The sequence below is a fragment of the Gadus macrocephalus genome, chromosome 18 (genome assembly GCF_031168955.1).
Source record: "Gadus macrocephalus chromosome 18, ASM3116895v1".
NCBI lineage: Eukaryota > Metazoa > Chordata > Actinopteri > Gadiformes > Gadidae > Gadus > Gadus macrocephalus.
The window spans coordinates 9,082,783-9,107,702 of record NC_082399.1 but is presented as its reverse complement, the minus strand read 5'-3'; the positions used below and the strand labels follow the sequence as shown (position 1 = coordinate 9,107,702).

At 43.9% G+C, this 24,920-nt stretch overlaps 2 protein-coding genes and 1 long non-coding RNA gene across 3 annotated transcripts; 1 reads left to right on the top strand and 2 right to left on the bottom strand.

The window, feature by feature from the left end:
- The first annotated feature begins 1,294 nt into the window (after positions 1-1,294).
- Positions 1,295-8,607, top strand: arg1 (arginase 1). Its single transcript, XM_060036756.1, has 8 exons — positions 1,295-1,584; positions 1,728-1,800; positions 2,365-2,539; positions 4,080-4,242; positions 6,196-6,290; positions 6,789-6,893; positions 7,199-7,335; positions 8,141-8,607. Exons 1-8 carry the CDS (start codon positions 1,489-1,491, stop codon positions 8,302-8,304), a joined length of 1,008 nt encoding a protein of 335 aa, XP_059892739.1. The 5' UTR covers positions 1,295-1,488; the 3' UTR covers positions 8,305-8,607.
- A 414-nt stretch (positions 8,608-9,021) lies between these two features.
- LOC132446443 (prolyl 4-hydroxylase subunit alpha-1-like) lies at positions 9,022-24,903 on the bottom strand. Its single transcript, XM_060036754.1, has 15 exons — positions 24,746-24,903; positions 22,818-22,951; positions 21,260-21,356; positions 19,755-19,906; positions 19,193-19,330; positions 17,814-18,074; positions 17,305-17,519; positions 16,849-17,025; positions 16,056-16,126; positions 13,542-13,641; positions 13,049-13,102; positions 12,710-12,775; positions 12,064-12,132; positions 11,523-11,619; positions 9,022-11,077 (listed from the first exon to the last, which is right to left on the bottom strand). Exons 2-15 carry the CDS (start codon positions 22,912-22,914, stop codon positions 11,007-11,009), a joined length of 1,665 nt encoding a protein of 554 aa, XP_059892737.1. The 5' UTR covers positions 22,915-22,951; positions 24,746-24,903; the 3' UTR covers positions 9,022-11,006.
- LOC132446447 (uncharacterized) lies at positions 21,727-22,810 on the bottom strand. The gene is made up of 2 exons (XR_009522844.1): positions 22,558-22,810; positions 21,727-22,515 (listed from the first exon to the last, which is right to left on the bottom strand). It is a non-coding gene; the product is annotated as an uncharacterized LOC132446447 (long non-coding RNA).
- Positions 24,904-24,920: the final 17 nt, after the last annotated feature.

Genomic DNA, 24,920 nt, shown 5'->3' with positions numbered 1-24,920 from the left:
TTGATGGGAGTAATTTTTACACAGTGTCCCTTTAAAGGCGTTTGTTGTTGCATATAACACACTCTGCAGAGAAAAAAGTCTAATGAGTGAGGGCTTGCAACGTTTGACCAAGTTCAGACGGGAGGAAACCGTCTGCTACAAGTAAACAAAAAACATTACAAAAGTTAAACACACACACGCACACACATGCAGAGACAAAGAATATTAGATAGGGTAGGCTGCTGCAGGTCTACAAAAGATGGTGAAAGAGGCTATTGTAAAAATATTAAGTAGTAGGCCTATTGTAAAGAGTATTTTCAACATGTGTTTCTCCAGCCTCATCGGCCTTGTAGTTAAAAAACGAAAATTGTTTCTATCTACAAAATATCCCGTAAGGTTTTTATATCCTCATAATTGCATTTAAAAAACATGTCCGGCATAAACGCCAACCACCCATATATAAATAACTTCAGAGGTCTAAAATTGTATGAGCTAACGCGTTTTTGTAGTTAGTTTTAAGGGGTTTGGAGTTATTGGCAAAGTGGACGTTGGTGTTAAAAGGGAGCAAGCGGCTGTACTGTCCACGCAAATGCTCACGATTCACATGGGCACCACCTTACTAGGTAGACTATGTCGGAACCCGCTGCACCCTGGGGAACAGCAGCCCAAGCATCCCTACCCTAGCAAGGAAGCCTGGCTGTTGCCCGACCAAGCTCAATAGTAGATTGCACGTTGCTAACCCTTCTAGAGGGCAAATTCAAGTTCAAAATTCAAATTTAACTGCTCATATACATGTTTTGTTGTTTTATAATAGCTATATACCCGGGCCTACAGATATGATGAAAGTGGTTTTAGAGTACAAAACTCAATAATTGCAGTACACTATTGTGGCCATACGGGGATGCTGTGGTACAATGTGAGGCCGGAATGTTAAAATGCTCTTCATGGAGATAATTACAGAGGCAGTGAAGTGAACCTACTGTAATAGCATGTCAAATATCATGAAGCAAAACAACATTCTGATAATGTGGCTGTGGTGGTTGGTAAATAATGGTGTTTATTCCCTGGTAGGCATTTTCAACCCCGAAAACTGAAAATGTATTTATTTTTCTTCTCGTGCTCGCATTTCCCCACCAAAGGGGAACCCCAAGCTAGGCCTTCAAGGACGATGTTGCCTAATTCTTAAGGACAGATGTGACCACGAATTTCTTAAACAACGTGACTGCCACTGTGTTGCTGCTGGGCACGTGCCAGAAACTTCTAATCGTTGACTTGTGTCAACGGGACGGTGGCGTCACACGCCAACCAACGTCAACTCCCATGATTCCCCTCCGACCGCCGTAGGCTACCTCTTCCCTTTGCCCCGTGCGAGCAGGCTATAGCCTATAATGTTAGATGGATGGAGTGCAGGGGCTCTGGCGCTCAGTCTCTTCTGCGGTACCGAACGGTGACAGCGCGTCGTCATCTCCTCCGCGGGACCAGTGAGTGCGGCCCCGGATAGTCGCGATTATGAGGAGCGCAAACCGAATGGGTTACACCCTAAGCGTTTTTAAACGCGATCACCACAGCGTCGGGATTATCGGGGCGCCTTTCTCCAAAGGACAGGTGAGCAGAGAACAGTGACACATAATATGGACTATCCAAAGCGTATTTCTTGCCGGGTTTTGAGTGACAATTTCAATAAATTAAAGCAGGCTACCAGAGACATATCGTCCAAGATGGTAAATAAAATAAATAATTTATTTCAGCCGAGAGGTGGAGTGGAGAAGGGACCCAACGTGATCCGATCAGCTGGGTTGGCGGATAAGCTGAAAGCCCAAGGTGACGTGCACACGCTTCCCGCTCCGACGGAATACACCAAAGACGCATAATACCTACATGCAAATAATGTATTGCCAATTTGGCTACTAGGCCTATATGTCATGATAAAATACAATGATTTTAATTGAGGACCAAATGGATGAAAGAATTGCCTATTTCACTTAATTTCTTTTTTTTATTTTTTATTTCAAATAAATGTTACAGACCTTTTCCCCCCACATTTGGAACCAAAGAACTGGGTCTTTTACCCCCCCCCCCCTCCCCAAATGCAGGCCTAAAATAAAATATATAGACCTTTATTAAAGCCAGGGTAGGCAATTTGGGGACACCATGGGCCAAATTCAACCATTTTGCAGGCTAATTGCCGGCCTGCAAGAGCCACAGATACAGGATTTATTTTACGCTTTTTCGGCAGCGCATTCTATTAACTTACTGCCGTCAAAAAGAATTCCAGAAAATTGACCAAACGGCTTGTAAAATACTTTCGCCCTAGCTTTATTGTAAAAAAAGGAATATAAAATCTAGTTGTCCAGGAGCCCTAACGGTTGGTCTTGGTGTTCTCAGGGTGTAGCGTGAAGGACTACGGGAACCTGTGTTTTGAAGAGGTGCCCGGCGATGAGCCGGTGGGCCGGGTGAAGAGGCCCTGGGCGGTGGGCAGCGCCAACCAGAGGCTGGCCCAGGCCGTCTACACCGCCAAGACCGAGGGACACACCCCGCTCATGCTCGGGGGAGACCACAGGTGTGTGTGTGTGTGTGTGTGTGTGTGTGTGTGTGTGTGTGTGTGTGTGTGTGTGTGTGTGTGTGTGTGTGTGTGTGTGTGTGTGTGTGTGTGTGTGTGTGTGTGTGTGTGTGTGTGTGTCTAAGTTTGTGCGCACAATAGTGTGGTGTGTGAACAATAGTGGGATAGTCGCACAGCAGTTGCATGTTCAATGAAACAAAGATCTGGTTTACTGTAAGGCAGACCTATAACTTTTATAACAACTTTATTTGGCTATCAACCGAAATTGAATTATAGCAAGAGCTAGGACCGTAGGTCAAAGTTGAAACTGCGTACTTCGACTGGGCTTCTGTGTTGTTAGAGGCGTTTGTTTGAACAAACTATTAGAACCAATACCAAGTCAAACAAGATGAATAATTTATAATGTCTGGCTTTGACCAAGACAGTCATTATAAATAATGAATCTTCTTTGGCTCTACGTAGTCTGAAAGACGGTTTGTATAGTCAAATGTTTGCATAAACCAACTCTGGTAATGGTTTCCAAAGATAATAGTTTCTTTGAGCAGCCTAATGGATTAACAATGTTTATCTAGCCTGCACAAAGCGAAACAACACATTGTTTTTTATTTATATAGAAGGACCTATGTTTGTTTAAGCCACGGCTGTCAACAACAATATTTCAACATTTGAGATGATTTTGACAAAGCCCAATTAGCATACACAACACAGCAAATATTCTGATGAAGAAATATAACATTTGGCCCAAATTCTGGCAATAATTACAATCTTTTCAATCAATCAAACATATGCAATGCATTAGGAATCATGCTAATGCACATCAAGTGTTATTTCAGCAAGATCGATAATAGAGGTTGTGACTGTTGTTTAGCTCGTCACTCCCTCACTTGGCTTGTCACTCCCTCACTTAGCTGGTCACCCCCTTACTTAGCTTGTCAATCCTTCACTTAGCTTGTCGCTCCCTCACTTAGCTTGTCGCTCCTTCACCTAGCTTGTCAATCCCTCACTTAGCTTGTCGCTCCTTCACTTAGCTCGTCGCTCCCTCACTTAGCTTGTCGCTCCTTCACTTAGCTTGTCAATCCCTCACTTAGCTTGTCACTCCCTCACTTAGCTTGTCACTCCATCACCTAGCTTGTTGCTCCACCACTTGGCTTGTCAGACCATTACTTAGCTTGTCAATCCTTCACTTAGCTTGTCGCTCCCTCACTTAGCTTGTCGCTCCTTCACTTAGCAGGTCAATCCCTCACTTAGCTTGTCACTCCCTCACTTAGCTTATCACTCCATCACCTAGCTTGTTGCTCCACCACTTGGCTTTTCAGACCATTACTTAGCTTGTCACTCCATCCCTTAGCTAGCTTGTTGCTCCACCACTTGGCTTGTCTGACCATTACTTAGCTTGTCACTCCATCCCTTAGCTAGCTTGTCGCTCCACCACTTGGCTTGTCAGACAATTACTTAGCTTGTCGCTCCATCACTAAGCTAGCTTGTCGCTGCACCCCTTGGCTTGTCACTCCATCACATAGCTTGTCGCTCTGTGGTCTAGCTTGGCGATTGGCTCCATCCATGGGCACGCGGCGGCAATCCCGGGGGACCTGAGTGTCGTGTGGGTGGACGCACACGCCGACATCAACACGCCTCTCACCACACCCACTGGCAACGTGCACGGACAGTCCATGTCCTACCTCATTCGGGAGCTTCAATCAAAGGTTCGCTCAAGTTTTTATGTTGTTGCTTTTTCGCATGAATACATCTGTGTCAACCCTCTTGGCTTCCACCCTTCATTTGAAAACCCCCTGATTTGCACGATGCTTTTATCTAAAGTGGCATTCCCAAACACAGATAATTAGATAAGTCATGTTGATCCCTCATCGCACACCCTGCATAGCGCATCACATTACCTATTTTATAAACAACAAACAACAACGTTTAGAGGACGCTTTTATCCAAATCGACTTGCAACCATTCGGAAACATATATATGGCGGAGTCCACTGTACAAGTAGAAGTGTACATGTATCTCACACACTTAAAGACACACATACAGAGTGGAGTCCACCATTCAAGTATCACACACACACACACACACACACACACACACACACACACACACACACACACACACACACACACACACACACACACACACACACACACACACACACACACACACACACAAACACACACATTAAGGGCGGAGTCAACCATGCAAGGTGGGAAGATAGGGTTAAAGTGCCTTGCTCTCAACATTCAGCTTGGAGGTGGCAGGGATTGAACTAGCAACCTTCCGATTATAAATAAACCTACCAAAACTCTACCTCCGGAGCTAAGCCGAAATGACAACTCTCAAGGCCACAACTGACGCAACTTTAAATTAAGAAAAGTCAACATGTCACAGTTCTTCTAAGTCGCTTTGGTACACTTCTCAGATCAGAATTGAAATTCTCAAAACTACCTGTTCAATCTTCACATCATTGTGTTGTTTGTGCACATCAAAAAAGCAGTTTCTCATTTCTTTGAACAAGTTGCAAATGCTTTGGTACATTCATGCAAATGATTATGTACAATTCTCTGCTCTTACCTACATTATCAATTGCTTATGTCATGTGGATCAAAATGTATTGTAATGGGTCTCTATTGAATAATCTCTCCCCCACAACATTTAGGCATTAGTTCATTGCATAAGTCTTTACATGCAAAATGGTTGAACAAGTTGTCATAATATGTCAAGCATATTTCTATACATTTCCATTAGACTTTTTTTCTAAATCTGTCCTGAATTGGTAAATTGCTACCAGGTGAATCTTGACTTTCTCTAAAGAAGGGAAATGTGTGAAGTTTTAGATCAACCAACGATCAACCAGTTTACTGGAATAGCTCAAAGGTGCATCTCCTGAACCATGAACTGGCAAGTATATATATAGCTGGAGCACAACACAATGTTACATGTCATGTCATTACAATGTCATGTCTGAGAGTTTGTTGCCCAACAGACAGGAAAGTCAGGAGGTGAAGGATTGCTGCACTGTAATTCCTACAGCAATGCATGTACAGTTTACCCTAAGGAGATTTTCTTATGTTCACATTTCTAGCAATGACATGGTCTGTCAACAAATTACAGTGAATCAATCTCCCACATACAATCCCACATACAAGGTGTAACCTACAATTGACAATAATTGTCTTCAAAACTTTAGCCATGGTTTACATCAGAACATCCCTCCAGAGTACAGTTATATTGACAACATGACTAAGCAATTTGACTGTCTTATCCATACACAATGACACAAGGACTTGTCATTTTGATGGCACGGACATGTTCATTGACACAGATATTTACTTTTGAGAAACGAACTAAGGATTTTGAGCAAGAGACTTGCTTTTGCATGAAATCCATGGTGTTTTGCAATTTGTACGAATTGTTTTGAGAACCGCACTTACTGTTTTGCAAATTTCAATTATGATCTGAGAAATGTACCAAAGCGACTGAGAAAAACTGTAATTATGACAATTTTGTTGATCATTGAAGAGAACTCTTTCATGGTCACAACTCTTCTCATCAGAACTCTTTCTACACACGCCACTGATAACAAACCTTCGAACACCAGGGTGCTCTCATAGAAGCACTCTGATATCTATTTAAATGCATTTTGCCATCATCAGATCCCCGTCATTCCACAATTCTCCTGGATCAAGCCCTGCGTGTCAGCCAAAGACATCGTTTACATCGGACTGAGAGATGTGGACCCAGAGGAACAGTAGGTTTCTATTTACTTTTGGCTATATGTTCTCCATCAAGTGATAACAATAGACCCTTTTCAGAGTCGCAGTAGGACAAACACAGCTGACGCTCACCGCGCGGGTACTATGGCCCACGAGGATGTCTCTGCTGCTGGGTCTATTGGGCTTGGTGTTATGTAATGTTGGTGTTAGCTGATCGATGGAAGAGGAGAGGTTAACGAAGGAGGAACGGGATATCTACTGGATTGATAGCTGTTGAATCTGAGTGTGACCCCTTTGGTGCAACGAATCTGTTGTTTCTTTTTTTTTTATATATAAATATATATATATATGTATATATATATATATATATATATATATATATAGAAGGACCTATGTTTGTTTCGGAGCCAAGGCTGTCAACAACAATATTGTAACATTTGAGAAGACTTTGACAATGCATTCAAAATCGACTGTAATGACCGTCATCAATCATGGTTCAGTCAGCTTCTTGTCATTGTCCGTCTTTCCACCAGTTACATCCTGAAGTACCTGGGCATCAAGGTGTTCTCCATGACAGAGGTGGATGGCCTGGGCATCGCCAGGGTGATGGAGGAAACCTGTGACTACCTCTTCTCCCAGTAAGATCATCATGTCTGAGCGGATGGCTAGTCATTTATACCTTTTGATCGTTACAGGAGTTACCCATTGCCACTCTGATAGTCTTGTGGTCAGGGTGTGTGACTCCCAGTTGTAGCGTCCGGGTACCCACTTCTTAATGTCTTGAAGTCGCTTTGGCTAGTAGCTAAATGATCAAATAGTTAAACGGTAATAATAATAAGTCATACCATCAGTATCTCCCCGTTACCACGTTCGTCCTTGACATATAAACACCAAAACGTTTGTACATTATAATACATCGCCGGCTGGTTTTGTCCCTCGGCAGTGTCAAGAAACCCATCCACCTGAGCTATGACATCGATGCCATCGACCCCTCGTTGACCCCAGCAACAGGCACGCCTGCGGTGGGCGGGCTGACCTACAGGGAAGGGGTCTACATCACAGAGCACATCTGCCAAACAGGTAGGGGGTAGCGCTCACTTTGAAAGAAGAAATCATGTGCATGAGAATATGTGAAATCCATGTTTCTTTGGGATGAATAGCTAACTAGTCATTTCAGGAGATTTGTTTCTGTTGAAGGTGAAGGTGAAAGTTCAATGTTCCTAAGATGCGGTTATTTGGTACGAACCTAGACAGTATTGTGGATTTATTATGCAGGGTCAGGAGATTCCATTCCATGTGTGGGTAAATCGGTACAGTATTACGTGCTGAAACGCTTTCTTTCTGTTGAGCTTAATCAGTAATTTCGCCCCCACTGAGGTTTTCTGGTTGATATTTGACTTCTGCACCACATGCAAAAAGCCTCATGTCGTCTGATTCAAAAGGACCAAAGACGTTTGTCCCAAGGTGTACAGTGGTCTGCACTACAACCAATCAAATCAGGATCATGTAAATTAAAAAATAAAAACCCTGCTAGAAAGGCCTACTAGGATCCAATTAATGGAAGAATAATATAAACGCTATTTTTGTTTTGCTTAAGTTCGCAGAAGTTTCTTTACAATTCTCTTTATAATTTATATGATCACTCACTATAATAGATCTTGATTATGAGATGACTGTGTCAAATATTATATAGATTATATATTTACAATACAATTGGTTTATCCGATAAAAGTGAACCATTTGTGTAATGTTATAAAACAGATGCTAAAATCAACCAATGGTTCATATTCACATCAAATATAATCCACCACAGTACAGGATCGTCTGAGCCTCCGTTCTCGTGTTCTGAGTACCGTGTGTGTGTGGGCCGCCCCTCTCCGCCCAGGCCTGCTGTCTGCCGTGGACCTGGTGGAGGTGAACCCCCAGCAGGGCACCACCGAGGCCCAGGTCCAGTCCACGGTGGACATCGCCGTGGACGTCCTGCTGGGCTGCTTCGGACGCCGCCGGGCCGGGAACCACCCGGCGGACTACTGCCTACCGGAGCCCTGAGCTCCACCCAGCGGGATGGAGCCACCACCCCTGGACCCAGACCTCCACAACAACAGCAGCACAGCTATCGGCCTGAGATCAGGAGTATACTGTTGTGGTTTTATAGATACAAACCCTTTATTAGTACTTATTATGATTCATTTCAATATTAATCGTTTTTTCAATTATGTCTGTACCTAGATCTTTTTTGTTTAATTTAAATATCTGTTACAAGCAAAGATTTTACCAAAATTTGACGTATTTATACATATACATATATAATCTTTTACAGAATGTAAAGTTAAATTAAAGGGATACCTAATTTATTGACTATTGAGTGGAACTCAGGTTTGCAGTGAATGCTTCATTGCTCTGGGAACTTTTCGATGCAACTTTCCCTGCCTTAGCTTTACTCTTTTGTGAAAATCTTAAATAAATAGCATCAAACTCCCATCATGGTGAACGGATAATGATTCTAAAAACAAAGAATCAAACACAAAACGTGAAAAACTTGTCGGCAACACTTTACAATACATTATTCACAACTAATAAACGATAGTTGATTAACGCAGTATTTAGAGTTAATATAGAGGTATAAGGAAACATGATCACTATCAGTAATCGCTTACTTGTCAATTCCTATTACTACATTTACAAATGATTAACAAATAATGAATGTACCCTTACTGTAAAGTGTTACCAACGTTTACCGGAAAAAACAACAACAACACTGTAATATTGGATTCTTAAAAGGAAATAACATTTATTTAATTATCAAATAGCCAATGCATCCCACATAAAATACTTGCATACAGGTTTACACACATCTTTGCGTTTTAAAAAAATCGAAACGTCTGAGCTGCATGTCTAGAGCTTGCAGACATACAAGCAATGTAGAGAGGTTCTGTGTTGTATTGAGTGACTACATGGCGGGCTCACATAAGGGGGGGACAAGGACACTTCTTCACCTCTCTTCAGGATCCATGAATGGTCAAACAAAGTGATTTAAGTTACCTGCATATTCTGTTGTACAGATTTCACCATGGCAGACATTGACTTGATTTACCATCCTCCATCCATATTACAATACTCATTTGTTTTTCTGTTTTGAGAAATCATGAACCTTTTTCTTTAAACCAAAATTAGGATACTTGCTATTTAAAGCTTCTAGAGGCTAAATGAAAGATTCAGTCTCAAATTTTCATAGTTTAAAGCAAAAACACCACAAGCACTTATTAGACATGCATGCAGTGAAAAGATGGACATCCGGAATATTACAAAAGTATTTTTTATCATGAATACAAGCCCAGTCGAGTCTTACTCCTGATTCAACCGCCAAGCAAGCAGAAGGGGGTCAAAAGAAAAAGCCAAGAGACATAAAAGTTATATATATATAGTCAGCCTTTTTTGATGACCTGGCAGTGTCGTGTGTCAATGTCTATCTGTTCGTTGACCTGGAACAGGGGAATGACCTCAAGACGACACATACCCCATTGGTTGAAAAGAGGGGGCATGGTGGAGCTGAAGTACACAGAGTATTTAGGTATTGAACAATGTTCTGACCTGGGGGCAGCCAGTATATGGGACTGGAAGACAAGATGTGACCATACCCATTTATTAATAATCTTGCACTGAACGATTGTTTTATCATGGGTCTATCCCCTCATCCCAACATATGCTTTCTAAAGGAGGTTGGCAACAGCCAACATGAAAGCGTGACCTTGACTCGCAGAAAGGAGGCGAGGGGGAGGGAGCAAGAGACATAGGGGGGAGAGGGAGAGAGATAACGATCGTGTGATGACGCAGGCTGAGAAAGGTTAAAAGGTCCCGATCGTGACAGTGTAGTAGGAGAGGACTCCCCGTGTCAGGTGACAGTGGGAGGAGACGAGTGGTGTTTGCACAACCGGGTTCATAGGATTGATCAATGATGAACCAGGAAAATGAAATCATAACAACTGGATGAGGGATTTAAAAAGAACAGGCAACACTTAACAGTAAGGGTGAATAATTAACTAAGGTATTCATTTAGTCATTGTTTTATGGGGTTAGGGTCAGGGTTAAACCTTACACAGTTACCCCTATGCTAATGCTATATAATAATGCTTAATTTCTGCATTAACTAATGTAAATTGATGTGCCATTATTGTTAAGTGTTACCAAATAACAAGAATAAAATATCGGCAAAAACTCAAAGGTCAGTGATATTTGACAGTAGAGGGCGGTGTCCTAGTGCATCGATTCTGGATTTGTTCTACAGTAGCAGTAAGTCGTGATGACACTCTTGTTGTATTGGAATGGGTGGAGGGGAGCTGGAGGGTTAGGGTTTAATGAACGCATAGTGCAAAACTCAACCAAAAAAAAGGCACAGATGCGGTCAGAAGATAAACCACACACACACACACACACACACACACACACACACACACACACACACACACACACACACACACACACACACACACACACACACACACACACACACACACACACACACACACACACACACACACACACGCCTATTTACCGTAACAGAAATCAACATGACCACCACACACACACACCTCACACTTCAGATAAAAATGAATGTGTCAAATCACATGCGCAGCTTTCCACTTAGCTGGGGGCACTCGGCTGGGGGGGGGAGGGATGGAGGGAGGGGGAAAGAAGGTGGTGCTGGGACAAGGGAAGGAGACGAGGAAGCGGGAGTCCCAGGGAAGGTGGTGTTACGCTGCCAAGCTAAGGGGGCATCGTCTCCTGAACTCCTGTCCTCGTTCATGGATCCACTTGTTGGACACTGCGCGGGGACAGGGAGACAGAGAGGGTGGGAGAGGGTGGATTTGAGATGGGGAATCACCCGAAAACATTAAAACAGTCACCAAACGTTGGGTTCAAAATTTTACTGCAATACTCAAAACAGGTGAGGTGACAGGTAGGTACCCCGTAATGGGTGGATTTGACGTCCACCAGCACCCGTTTACACCAATCAGAAAAAAGCACGGTGCCGATTGATTGATTAGAGAATCATTGATGCATCTTTCGGCCAGATACCAGCCATACATTTACGTTACACATCACAACTCTGGGAGAAAGGCCTATGAATGACATGCAGCGAATTCACTGCAAGTCCCTTTGGAGGAAGCCTGTCCTCAATGACTTCATGGCAGTAGTACAGTAGTAGGATCAACGGGTTGAGGCGCACTGCTCTAGCGGAGGCCCTGGGGGTGCAGGCAGTCACTCACCCCACTTGTTGCCCACCAGGACGGGGCAGGCGGCGTGTCGTGTCCTGTAGTCTCCCTCTCCGCTGGGGAAGAGGTTGTACCAGAACACAGCCGAGCCCTGGCCGTGAACAAATACATGGTAAAGGGGCTGCATTTATATCGCTCTTTATTGTAACCAGAGCCCACCCAAAGCGCTTTACAATATTTCCTGACATTCACCCAGTCATGCACACATTCACACATTCACACACCGACAGCTTGTCGGGAGCAGTTAACCTCGACACTCAGCTAGGGGGAGCCGGGGATTCGAACTAGCAACCTTGCGGTTACCAGCCAACCCGCTCGACCTCCTGAGCTACATGCCGCCCCTTGATTTAAAAAAACATACGTCTTCAAAATAAGTCTGTTTTGTTTACAGCCATCACATGACATAACAAGTTCTCGTGATTATTTTACCTTAACATTCCCAAATGATAGTGACGCTAATTAAAGTGAGTTGGCGATGAGCCTCTTTTGGCGGGCTGTGTTCACGTTGCTTTGGGGGACGGTGCACCATGCTTACCTTTTTGGGCAAAACAGCTGCTCCTACGTCTGTGAAGACGGTGGCACCTCCCGAGGACACGTTACTCATCTGGGTGGAGGGGGAGAAGGGAAAGTGAGTGCTGCTACTGGCTGTGGAAATCACTAAATTCAAAGTATAAACCTCCTTACCACGCAGCTTCTGAACCGTAGCACACCAGTCAAAACGCTTTTCAACAGGAGGAGTGCATTGGATGTTACTTTACTCTGCATTTCACAAGTTTGTTATTTTATTCTGAGAGATGAAAGTTGAGACCTAGACGTTGAGACTGAGAACATTTCACTGCAACGTTACGTATTGTGTATGTGATGAATAAAATCTGAATCTGACCTATCATGATCGTTATTAAGTATACTATAAAAGTTCAAATGTTTCTGATACTTTATTTCATCAACATTTCTGTGGGTTTAAGCTAGCTAGAGTTATCAGTTCTGAAGCACAAAATAATTGTCTTGTTCACTGTGGTCGAACAAGGAATGAAACATACAGTGTGTTAACAAAGGATCATTTGTATCCAAAGGAGCACGAGAGACAAAACTCTCTGGGTTGATTCCAAGTTGCTCTAACGAGAATACATGGAGTGATCTGCTGGTTGACGTGTGCCGGCACGTCAGTACTGACAACGTACATAGAGGAGCCAGGTGGCAATGCGGTTTCCCGTGCCCAGCTCCTTGAAGGCATCTGGCTCATCTTTCTGTCAAACAAGCAGCACAAACACATCATTCACATGAGATTCTCAAAAAGAAAGCTGTTTAGAAAGCAAAGACTATCACAGGATGTGATTGGGCTTATCGTCTTTTGCCTATCTTAAGATAATAGTTCATTCCCGAAAGCACAGAATTACACTGAATCAGATTGATAGACAAACGTCACAAAAACAGAGCATGTATAGAAATAGCACTGCGCCTGAAATCCAGTGGTGGCTTTTTAACAGAAGGCTTTTGATAAACAGAAGGGTCTTGTTTACCCGGCCAAAGTCGAAGTGAGGCTCGTACTGTCCTCCCACGCCGTAGTTTGCCACCTGCGCATGCACGCACACACGCGCGCGCACACACACACACACACACACACACACACACACACACACACACACACACACACACACACACACACACACACACACACACACACACACACACACACACACACACACACACACACACACACACACGTTAAAGACTGCATTTTTATGACATTCAAATATTTCTTTGAATGTTTTGCATTTCTGTTTTGCATTTCTGTTCTTACAAACAGAATGTATTCATTCTCTTAAAAATAAAGAAAAGGTTTAGATTCCCTTTTCCTTTCCCTTTATTCAAAAATTGGTGACTGTGAAAACATCAAGATGTCAAATCAATATGAAACAATCATACAGTTTTTGGAACTGGGGTTTTCCCCAAGTTCCCCGTCGGAATGTTGGGAATGTTTCTGGACTCATGTTGGTGATTCGACCGAGTCACCTGAAGCTCCTCTGCAGTGGTGACGTCCAGGCCTGTGATGTCTTCGATCCTCTGGTTGATCTTGTCCACCACTTTGTGCTCATAAGAGGTCAACCAGGCACTGGAGGTCAAGGGAAACATATTTTTAGGCCACATTCTCTTATATGCAGCGCCCAGCCCATAGTATTCTGCTTATGCTCCTACTAACTCTTCTTGTGCAAACAGTACTAACACTAAACTATATCTGCATTTGGGAAAGGTTCATCTTTCTTGGTTGCATCCCATACAGTAAATGTAAGTGACATGTTGTATAAATATGTATAGCTAATTGGTAACTAAAAGCCATTCCTGGGATTGTGCAAAAAGGAAAAAAATGGAAAACATGGTAGGCATGCCCAGCAAGCAGATTCAAGTGCTTCGAGAAAGGAATTGCATTGATTAGTAAATGTTAAAGTAGGGAAGAGTTTAGAGGAGGCCTGATCCCAGTGTATCACTGCATGGAAGTAACAATCCATAAAAACTATGATTGATCCTTTTACACTCACACTTTAAACATTATTAAACTCCCTGAAAAGTATGCAAAAGGGTAAGGAAGGACATTTCTTTGGTTCCCAACTTCATATTTGCCCTCTATTAACCATTACACTGAGATAGGAAAAAAGGTTATGTTTCCCAAAGAGTGCATTCCAAGGATGAGGGAAGCAACGACACCAGACAGAATGAAGGTCTGAGAGAGGGAGAGGAAGAAATTCAAAATACAAATTCGAGAATTCGTATTTGTTTTAGACGTTATTTGCAGAGGAACCAGGTCCACTTCTAGTAATTGCCAGAGAAAAGAGGTGCTTAGTCTGAGATAAGAGCTAAAATAAACCACTGTAATAAACCACTATATGACCCTTTTAAAAGGGCACAGATTTTGGGCGCCCTTTAACATCGATCATCGACACCAGCATCGTTTGGACGGCCACGCCCACGTCGGATGTCTCTGTGGGTCGACTTTGTAATGGCTTGTCAAAAGAAATGCACATGGTGGTCTAACCAGGCCTAACAACTATTCAGATCTCTCTGGGGACCCCCTGAAATCGACACATTGTCTTTCCGCCTTCAAGGTGCAGTCTCTGATTCTGGGGCAGAAGGACCAGGAGAAATCAAGCCCTGTTCTCACCCGGGGACAGACCGGCTGTACCTTCTGGACCAAAGGACCAGGAACAACCAAACATTGTTCCTTTTGGCCGAGAAGGTACAGTCGCTCCTTCGAGGGAGCAGGTTCTGCTTCAGTGGTTCTCGGGAATATCTGTAACAACGTCAATCATAAGATAACCGTCCGGTATCCATTAAAATAATGAATAATTGTTTTAGTATATAGTACACTTGAACGCTCCAAATATAAACAAGAAACACTTTTTGCCAGGATTTATGTTTTTATTAGCGTGACGGGACGACCGTCACGCAATATCCCGAGTTTGAGATCTCAAACAGGGGATATTGCCAAATATCCCGAGATAGCGAACCAATCAAATTGCGCCATTTTAGGAGGTTCACGTGCAGCATACACTAATAAAAACTATTGAGACGAACAATTTAGAATGGGACCCCTAGAAAACCCCCTGTCAGGTCAAGGTATCTTGAAACCACAACGGTAAACCAGAAGACCAAAAAAAAGGGATTGAAACAAGTTTCTATCAACCCTCCCCCAGAGGAAAAGGGAAACAAAAAGGGAGTTGTTCCCCGAGGTCTCAGGAAACCCCTTATCTCTTGGAGACGCAGTACTGTGCCCTGACCATTTTTAGCTAGCCTTAGCTAGCCCACCATTCACAATACAGACGAGAGAGAGAGAGAGAGAGAGAGAGAGAGAGAGAGAGAGAGAGAGAGAGAGAGAGAAGGAGGGATATAGTCACTCGTGGACTGAGCCGTCTCTTGACTTAGCGTTCTTTGGTCATCGATGCGAGCTGGCGATAAGAGACTGAATGTTGGCCAGAGGAGAGAAGGTCATAGGAATGACTTTGAGCCCTTGAATCCCTCGACTTCTCCATGTTCTCTGAGGCGTTTTTCCGAGATGGGAAAAACCTGCAAATATGTCAGACCCTCGTGTCTCCCTCCTCGTGTGTTAGAAGAAGCAGCGCAGCATGCCGGGCAAGAGCAAGAACTCAAAGGACCACTGAAAGACGACCGTGGCACATTTCCATCCCCTTTGTGAAAAATGAGATGCAACACTCATTCTATTTCAGTAGCTAAAGGAGGATGGGTTCTATTTAACAGGGCCATTTTCAATCTTTTAATTGGGGAAATATTTATCCGTAATGGCTAATTGATTAAAAAAAACAGTTGCTCAGGGATGAAAGCTATTAGCCTAGCAATCTCCGAAATGGTGTCTTTGCTCTTGCCAAAACTGTCTTCTTGATGAAAGACGTTGGATGCAGAGAACAGGAGGAAGATCGGGTGGGGGGGGGGGGGGGGGGGGGGGTGAAGGGTGGAGAGTGGAGAAGAGGTGGGGCGGTTGGTTTTATAAAAGCAGACCCCTACTGTGGCTCTTACCTCTTGCTGATACGATAGTGGGCAGTCTCCAGAACACCAGTTATGGGGTTGGAGATGGTGGCGCGACGTAGCTGTGGAGCCAACCGCCCGTCAGTTACAGGGAGACACACGCAGCGACACCGCGACGACCCTTACCCACAATTTGATTTTGAAAAAGGATTGTTGTTTTTGTGCGGGTTTTTGGTCCCTGCCTAGGGGTCATCGATAGGGCAAGAGTGGTCGTGGGTCAAGGCGGTACGTTGTCATACTGTATTTCTGCTATTTGCCCAATTCAAAAGCATCTCCGTTTTTTTTCCTTTTACTCTAAAAACGGACGATGTGGCGCCATCTAGAGTAGAGACACTTCACAGCGGATCAAGTTGGCCACGCTAAGCATAAACGTGACCACTGGAATAAGTTGACTCTTATTGAATGCTCACTGAATACAGAGAATATCTAGAGGACAAAACCTATTAACCGTCACATCAACATCAAGCATAAATCATTGAAAATAAACGGTAAAGTTATCGTTTCAGCTGCTGAAGGGTTACCGATACCCCTCAGAAGGCGATATTCCTTTTCGTGGGAATCGTAGCGACCGACAAAAAGTCTGTTTTGATGTTTCATAACAGTTTTAAACTCTCCTCCGTTGCAATTTCCCTTTCTTTGATCAAAATACACTAGCAAAAATAGAGTTTGGGTACATTTAGTGTCATGTGAGCAAACTCCCACTTGAAAGAAGAGGTTCTCTGCTGGTGCAGACGCGTCGCTCGGTATCATGGGAATATAGATAGGTGGCAAGACGTGCACTCACTCTTGGTTTGGCCAGCTGCTTGACCAACTCGATCTCCGCGTCCGACACGATGTCGTGGTAGCGCAGGATGTGCGGGCGGTCCCACTCGTCCTCCTCCTTCACCGGAGCAATCACGAACTTCGGGTGGCGGTTGTTGTCAAAGTAACGGCAAAACATGCGGCTCTGCCTCCGAGGAGTCTGAGAGAGAGAGAGAGAGTGAGTGAGGGAGTGAAACATAGAGAGAGGGTAGGAGTGAGAGACACAGGGGAAATAAAGAAAAAGAGAGATAAGAATGAGGTCAAGAAAGAGTGAGAGGGAGAAAATACTTCAATCTATTGCATCAAATAGTAAACAATTGGCAATCAATAGTATAAAAAGAAAATGCATGCACTGCTGTTTGCTAGAGAGTGAGCATGCATGTATGCATGCATGCACGTGTGCGTGTGTATGAATGCGTATTTGTGCGTGCTTGCCCACCATCTTGATGCCCTCGCCCCGACACAGCTGCTCGTACTTCCTCCTCTCGGGCAGGTAGTCGGCCGTGCCTCGCTCGCCCTTGGTCTTCTCCTCCTCCCTCACCGTCCCCTCTTCGTCGTCCTCCTCCTTCTTCTCGTCCTCCTCCACCTTCTTCTGCTTGTCCAGCTGGTACTCAAAGTACTTGAGGTTCCCGTTGGCCCGCTGGTGCGTGGAGTCTGCGGAGGGACAAGGGGGTCGGGGTAAAGGGAACGGGAACTGTCAGCTGCTGGGAACCCGGCTTTGTAGATTCACACCATTCATAGGTCTCAACGACATTTTTGAATCTGGAATTTTCCACCATTCAAAATTTCTACTTTTTGTATTATAAATCCAAAACCTTACACACACTACAATATTCCAAAAGCTACCAAGTTTATCCGAGACGTATCATTATTTTTTTTTAAATGTTGGGGGGAGTAGGCCGGATACCACGTATAACTTCCCAGCATGCATCTGGCCCAACCACCCACCCAGTTGGAGCAGCTGCCTGGTGTACTCCAGCGCCCTCTCCAGCTCCCCCTGCTGGTAGATGGAGTAGCTGAGGTAGTCCAGGATGGTGACTGCGTCGGCGGCGGCGGAGGCCGGCTCCTCGCCCCCCTCCAGCTGCTGCAGGGCCTGGCTCATCCACAGCTCTGTGTGGAAGTAGTCCGCCTCAGAGTACGCCACCTTGCCCAGGTCGTAGCAGTCGTCCACGGTCAGCCTGCTCTTCAGCGGCCCCATGGAGGACGTGCCTGGACGAGAGGGATGGAAAGAGGGTGAGGTTGTGGTCTCGCTGAGAGGTTAAATGGAGAGGGTGGGGCTCATTGTTAATGACGCCTACTCGGATTCACTCAGAATGGGATTAAAACGGCCCTGGTCGATGGATTATCCCTGCATGGGTCCCAGGGAGGCCTTGTTGTCTTTTGTTACACATCGTTTGTAGGCAATAAACATAACAGGCAGTTTATCGTATTTTCTCTCCCTCCATCTCAAAATAATATACTGGACTTTTAACATAAATTTAAGACAAAGATAGCTACCTATCCATTTTCACTACGACTGTTTTCTTCCAACTATGCTTTTTACCCACCATTACAAACTCATAAATGATTATTATTTATTTTTTTAAACTAGCATAAAAGTAAATATTTAAAGGGACACTGTGTAATATTTTCATTTATTACCTCAAATCAACGTATTCATTCATAAATAAGTCCCCATTGGTGTAAAATTATCTCTGACAAAAATCTCACTTATCCTCCTGAGCAAAGAATAATTAATATGTAGTTACATAGGACGGGTAAGCTTCATGTAGACATTTTATTCCGGTCTATGAACTGCCGAGAGGGACAAAAAGTACTACGTGGTACAGGAAATGCAAACGCGTTTTCACTCTGATCCAGCGTGAATGATGACTGAAATAATTCACTATCTTGCTCGAGGAATAATTACTCATACATCATTAGCTTACACTAATGATTCAATGCAGTTTGAAATTTTTTGAAATAACGAACCTCATCATCACTCGAATGACTCGATGAGGTAGTATCGGATGTCATGACACAGCTTCTTGGCACATACTGCCCACCGTAGTTTTTGAACAAGCGAGCACTATTAGTTTGAATGCAATATACAATTGTACCACTAGATGGGAGTAATTTTTACAAAGTGTCCCTTTAACTTCAACACCAATCCCGAGAGAACGTCCTAGCAGCCTGCGATCCCACTTGATCAGCAGAAAGAAACAAAGGCATTAGAGAAGACACACACACACACACACACACACAGACACACACACACACACACACACACACAGACACACACACACAGGTGGGAGGATATCCCCGGGCCAAGCCTAAAAGCGTCTCACCTGGCAGATCCCCGCTGGCCATGACGCTGGTGTCCAGCTTGTAGGTGTCCTGCAGCCTCATCAGAGCTTTGGCCGCGCCCACCTGGTCGTCGTCGTTGGGGAAGTGCTGCCTCTGGATGGTCAGGTTGGAGACGAACCCTGCAGCACAAACAAAAAAACAGCAATGGCTGTGAGATCTGCTGACACGCGGCATTAGCATCAGTTAAGCACTTGATAGGTGCGTGTGTGTGTGTGTGTGATGCAATTATATTACATTATAATAGAGGGAGAATACAACAACAACAAAAACAGAGGGAAAGAGAAAGTAAAGGCAAGGGTATGAGAGAGTGACATTGAGAGGGAGAGAGACTTTCAGAGACCCAGTGAGAGGGACAGTGAGAGACACAGTGAGAGAGGCAGTGGGAGGGACAGTGAGTATGTGAGAGTCAGAGAGAGAGGGAGAAGGTGTGAGAGAGAGACAGAGAGATTGTGAGTGAGAGAGACAGTGAGAGACAGAGACGGTGAGGGTAAGAGAGAAAGAGACAGTGAGCGTGAGACAGTGAGGGTGAGAGAGGATGCCTACCTTCAGACATGTCTGACAGCACCAGGCTCTCCAGCTCTGCCCACTCAGTGTTGAGTCTCTTCATCAGCTTGAAGGCGTTGACCGGGTGGCCCAGGAAGCCCTCTGGGTCCTGGGTGGCCGTGACCGACAGGGCGTCCATCTTCTCCGCCCACCTGGACACACACACACACACGCACACGCACACGCGCACATGCACACGCACACACGCGCACACACACACACACACACAGTTTATTCTTGGTTATGCATAATTAGTTATGACTTAGGCAAATCCAACAATCATTCCTCGAGTTTCAAACATTGACAAGAGACAAACTCTACGTGCACGTTTACACAATCAAAGCAATAACCACACACAGGCCCTCGTGCAGACAACCGATAGCAGATCAGATGTGTTACATTGAAAAGAAGCCAAAGTCAACAACACGGTTTGCCAATGGTATCAAATATGTGCATAGACAAGAAGTCAAAGTAAACATGCATGTGTTTACTGTCACACACACACACACACACACACACACACACACACACACACACACACACACACACACACACACACACACACACACACACACACACACACAAACACACACTTGTTCAAGCCACATACAGACGTGCTAGATGGAGACAATAGGAGATCCATTCCCATCAGCTCCAAAATGAAACTACATCGCACAAGTTCAAAAGGGAACTAGGCCATTCATTCAGTCCCATTCTGAAGAGCGGTGATATGAGATCCCATGGCAACATACCTTATTTTCTTGACATTAATCCATTCATTATTCAAATTATCTATTTAGTATGACTAGCTAACAATATAATGGTAATATATTATCGTGTTGACACGACAGGTTCAAAGATAATTTCCCGGCTAGCCGTCTTAAATACCGTAGTCTACCTAAAGAAACCGTGCGCCTCTTCCAGCCTGGCACAAAGACAATCATGGCAACAATAGAACAGAACAGAATAGCTTTTCCGAGAAGTGAATAAAAGCACGTCCACTTCCAAGACTTCCACCGACTCCCTCTCAAAGGAAGTCATCCAGCCCTACACTACTGTAGAACTCCATCCGTATCAGTGACGGTGTATTGATTTGCATGGAGTTTTCGCACAGTGAATCGGTCTATGAGCGGTCCAAGGTAACTCTATACAGTGGGTATACAGTGGCGTGCCAAAGGGATTTTCTGAAGTTCTGAACACCAATCGGCCCCGTTCACAGAAGGTTCAGCCCCAGCCCGTAGCCATGCTGCTGGCCTAAGGACTGCCGACTGGGAGTTCCTGTTATGAGGAGTAATGAAGCCGTAGCAGAATTAACTGCGCTTGAAATGATAAAATACCATTCGATTTGCCCAATCCTTAATTAATCTTAAACCACAGGATAGTGATACTAGAAATCTCTTGCGAAGGTGACTTAAATGTGTAACTTCGAGGCAGTAAGGCAAATCTGAAATGCGTCACGTTCCCCAGAACATTCCAGAAAGCTTCCAGAGGAAGCAGTAGCTTACTTCTTGACCCTCTCCAGTTTGCTCTGCTCGGCTGTGATATAGTCCTTCAGCGAGGTGATCAGGTCCTTTTCCGTGAACAGCAGGTCTGTCATCTGGCCTGGGGGGGTGGATGCATTATGTCACACAGAGCAAGGGGATTTAGGATATCACTTATCTATGTATGGTGGTTCAATCACTTGCAAGGAACATTTGTGAATATCTAGGGCCTAATTTTTCCTTATAATCCAATGATCAAAAACGAACCACAGAAATGTTGTTAGCTTAGTGTTTTTCAGTTCAGAGCATTTTGTAAGTATTTTCACTTTTGAGTACGTTCTGTTAATAAACCTTAAAATAATCAGCTACCTACCTGTTTCAAATCCTCAAAAACATATTCATGCACCTTAACAGACACTTTTTTCTGTCCGCGGTCATTGAGGGTATGGGAAAAATAGGAAGCAAAGCTGGTAGGGTAGTTTGGCTGTAGCTATCTAGTTATTAGTTAGAATAGTCATTATAGTTATTCAGATCAATGCTTGTGGTGGATAAGACCCGGTAGCTCCGTCTTTTGTTGTTTTTTTTACAGCCCATTTTGAGGCCCAGCCGGTAATCCTGTCTTTAATTGCTTTTGGACAGCCTTCGCTCCGTTTGCGTAGAGTAGACCCTTCACAATATGATATTTAATTGTGGTTCCAAATAAACGTCATTAGGATTATGTTCCTGTGTTGGCTGTCTATTACATGTTACGCTTCTTTAACGAGCTGCATGAAGAAGATGCCTCCACGTCACACATCATGTAGTCTAGGTAGCTCAGACCACAAACCCATAATGTTGAGTGTTAATGTTAATTAAGTGTTAAGAAAGTGTTATTAAGGTTTATGAAAAGGTGTGCAGCAACTGCAAGTATAAGGAAACAATGTTTTGATGAAATCTATTTCAATGTCATGTAACTTCAGTCTAATCGATTTCTTTCTAATCCTGCAATCCAATTGAATGTTATTTTTACACTCCTCGGTACGAAGCCAAGAAGCCACGAATCACCATGAACTCAGGTGGCCGGGGCAGTAACCAATCACTGCATGCTCACAGTGCGACAGGTGAAGTGACGGTGTTTCAGACTTTGAGTAAGTACAAGGTCTGCTTGACTATGGAAAAAATCTAAATCACGATTATTCAAACGATTATTTGCCAAAATTGAAATCACGATTATTCAAACGATTATTTTTGAGTTTGAAAACAATATGCATTTATTCAGCATTTATCTCCAAAAAAAACACCTTTGTAACTGAGAACTTAGAAATTTCCCCTAAAAGAAATACAGAATGTTCAAATAGAAAATAATACATACAACAATGTATCCAGCTATTTCATGAATAAATGTAAACTGGATTATATTAGTTTGGAAAATCGCGATCAAAATTATATTAATTGCCCAGCCCTAGTACAAACATCCCTCTGAAACATCATCATTTAGGTTTGAAGATCCTGATGTCCATCACTGTAAAAATAGACATGAAGATGAAACAAGGGCAGATTATGCAACAAATAAGTAAGAAAGAAGAAAAGGCATGTGACCCACCGATGGAGGTGAAGAAGTCATTGATGGCCAAGGTAGGGGGTGAGCAGAGGAGACAGAGGACCAAGGCACACCAGGGCTCCACCACTTGCTGCTTCATGGTGTTGAGGTGCTGTACCACTAAATGGACTCACAGGCTAGAGGGAGAGAGTGGGAGTGAGTGAGAGAGAAAGAGGAGTAGAGAAGGAGAGGAGTGAATGTAAGGGAGAGGGTTGATGAGAGAATGAGGGGAGAAGGGGAACGAGATGAAGTGACGAAGCATAGCTGACGACATGTTGATGACATGTTGGCAGTGAGATCATAGCAAGGAGGAATTTAGAGCCACCAGTACAAACATCAAGTTCTCCTCAATTTCACTCCTTCAGATGCCCATCAATATTTAGCACGACAGCCACAAGTGTGCAGAGGAGCAGTAGGGAAGATCCAGTTTATTTACAAAGGCAGCAGGTCTGGACGTTATCCTGCAGGCTACATTCATTTGCCTTGATTACATGTTTAAAGAAGCCAACGGATATTTTGGGTTTTAAGTACATTTTCTATATTTTATGAATAATTAAGTACATGCTGGCCTCACAGAATACAGCTGCATCTGATAGCCATGCCTTATTATATGATAATAAAACAAGTGTATAACACACAATGCTTCCACAATGAAATGGCAGCATTGAGGTCAATCTGATATCTATGAAAAATCAGCTTTGTTGCTGAGGAACACCCTATTATTATAAAAGAAAATAAAGTACCTAACCGCGCACACACACGCACACGCGCACGCGCACGCGCGCACACACACACACACACACACACACACACACACACACACACACACACACACACACACACACACACACACACACACACACACACACACACACACACACACACTTAAAAGGGTAAGGGTTAGGGTTAGGTTAGCTTTGGTACACAAACTTCCACTATTAATTTCTGACCGCAGCAGAACATTCCGAGGAGACGGGTTTGCTGAATCACTGTGACACATCATGCAATCCCGGACTTCAACTACCAGCTCTGGGCCCCCCCGAGAGCTTAACCCAACATGTCTTCTTTGAAAAATGTAGGTTGCAGCTAACCTGTCCTGACATAACCTACAGACAAGGAATGTCTAGGCAGAAACTCCGGCAAACTGCTGGGGCGTTTAGGAGGAGAAATGTGGGAGAGACCATAAAGACTGCCACGTCCTTTCCCCATCCCCCTAACTGAACCGGGGTTATTCAGCGGTGGGACACATCGAGGAGAACCTCATCCTCTCCCTCCTCCTCCCAAAGCCGCTGCTGCTGAATACGTTCTGGGCTACGACGAAGGCTATGAATGCGACTATCATGCAAACGTACACTAGTCTTTTAACATACAGTACTATGTAGTGTTGTATGTTATCGACATAGCCTAAACAAACATTAAATGCCACAAACCACAAAATTGGTTTGATGTATGAAAGACATACAAATATTCACAGATCCTCTCGCTGGCATGACCTCTTTGGCCATCGGTATAATTAAGAAGGGGATTTCCACACTTGTTGGTGAATCTAAAAGTTTAAATCGTTGGATTTCCGAGTAAAATATAAAGTTTGGCTGTTTGAAAACACAGCATCAAGTTTTACATTAAGACCTACGCTTTGGAAAATAGCTTCAAGCGATAAACCGACGCATATACACCCAATCACATGTCCAAGGATATCGATTTACTCTCCGTAATGGATTAAACACCGATATTGACCTGTAGTGACTAACGGGTCAAGTAGGAACACGCAAGAGGGAAAAAGTCCCCCAAAATCCTGAAATCACAGCAGATTATTCTGGATGTTGGACTCCACGGAACACACACTCACACTTCCCGTCCTGGTGTTATAACGCCTGAGCATGTCATTCCGTATGATGAGGAATCATATAAGGTGCAGAAAACATATTTACCGTGCTCGGAACACTCCTTTCGGGGAGATGGCTGGAGTGTGAATTCCCACGTCGTTAAAAATCCTACAGGCTACAGATCCTTGAACCATAAAAGCAGTAATAACGACGCTTCCTGCTAGGAATGGTCCCTTCCTTTTCAAAGTAAAAGCTTACCGAGGTGACCATTGCTCAGCAG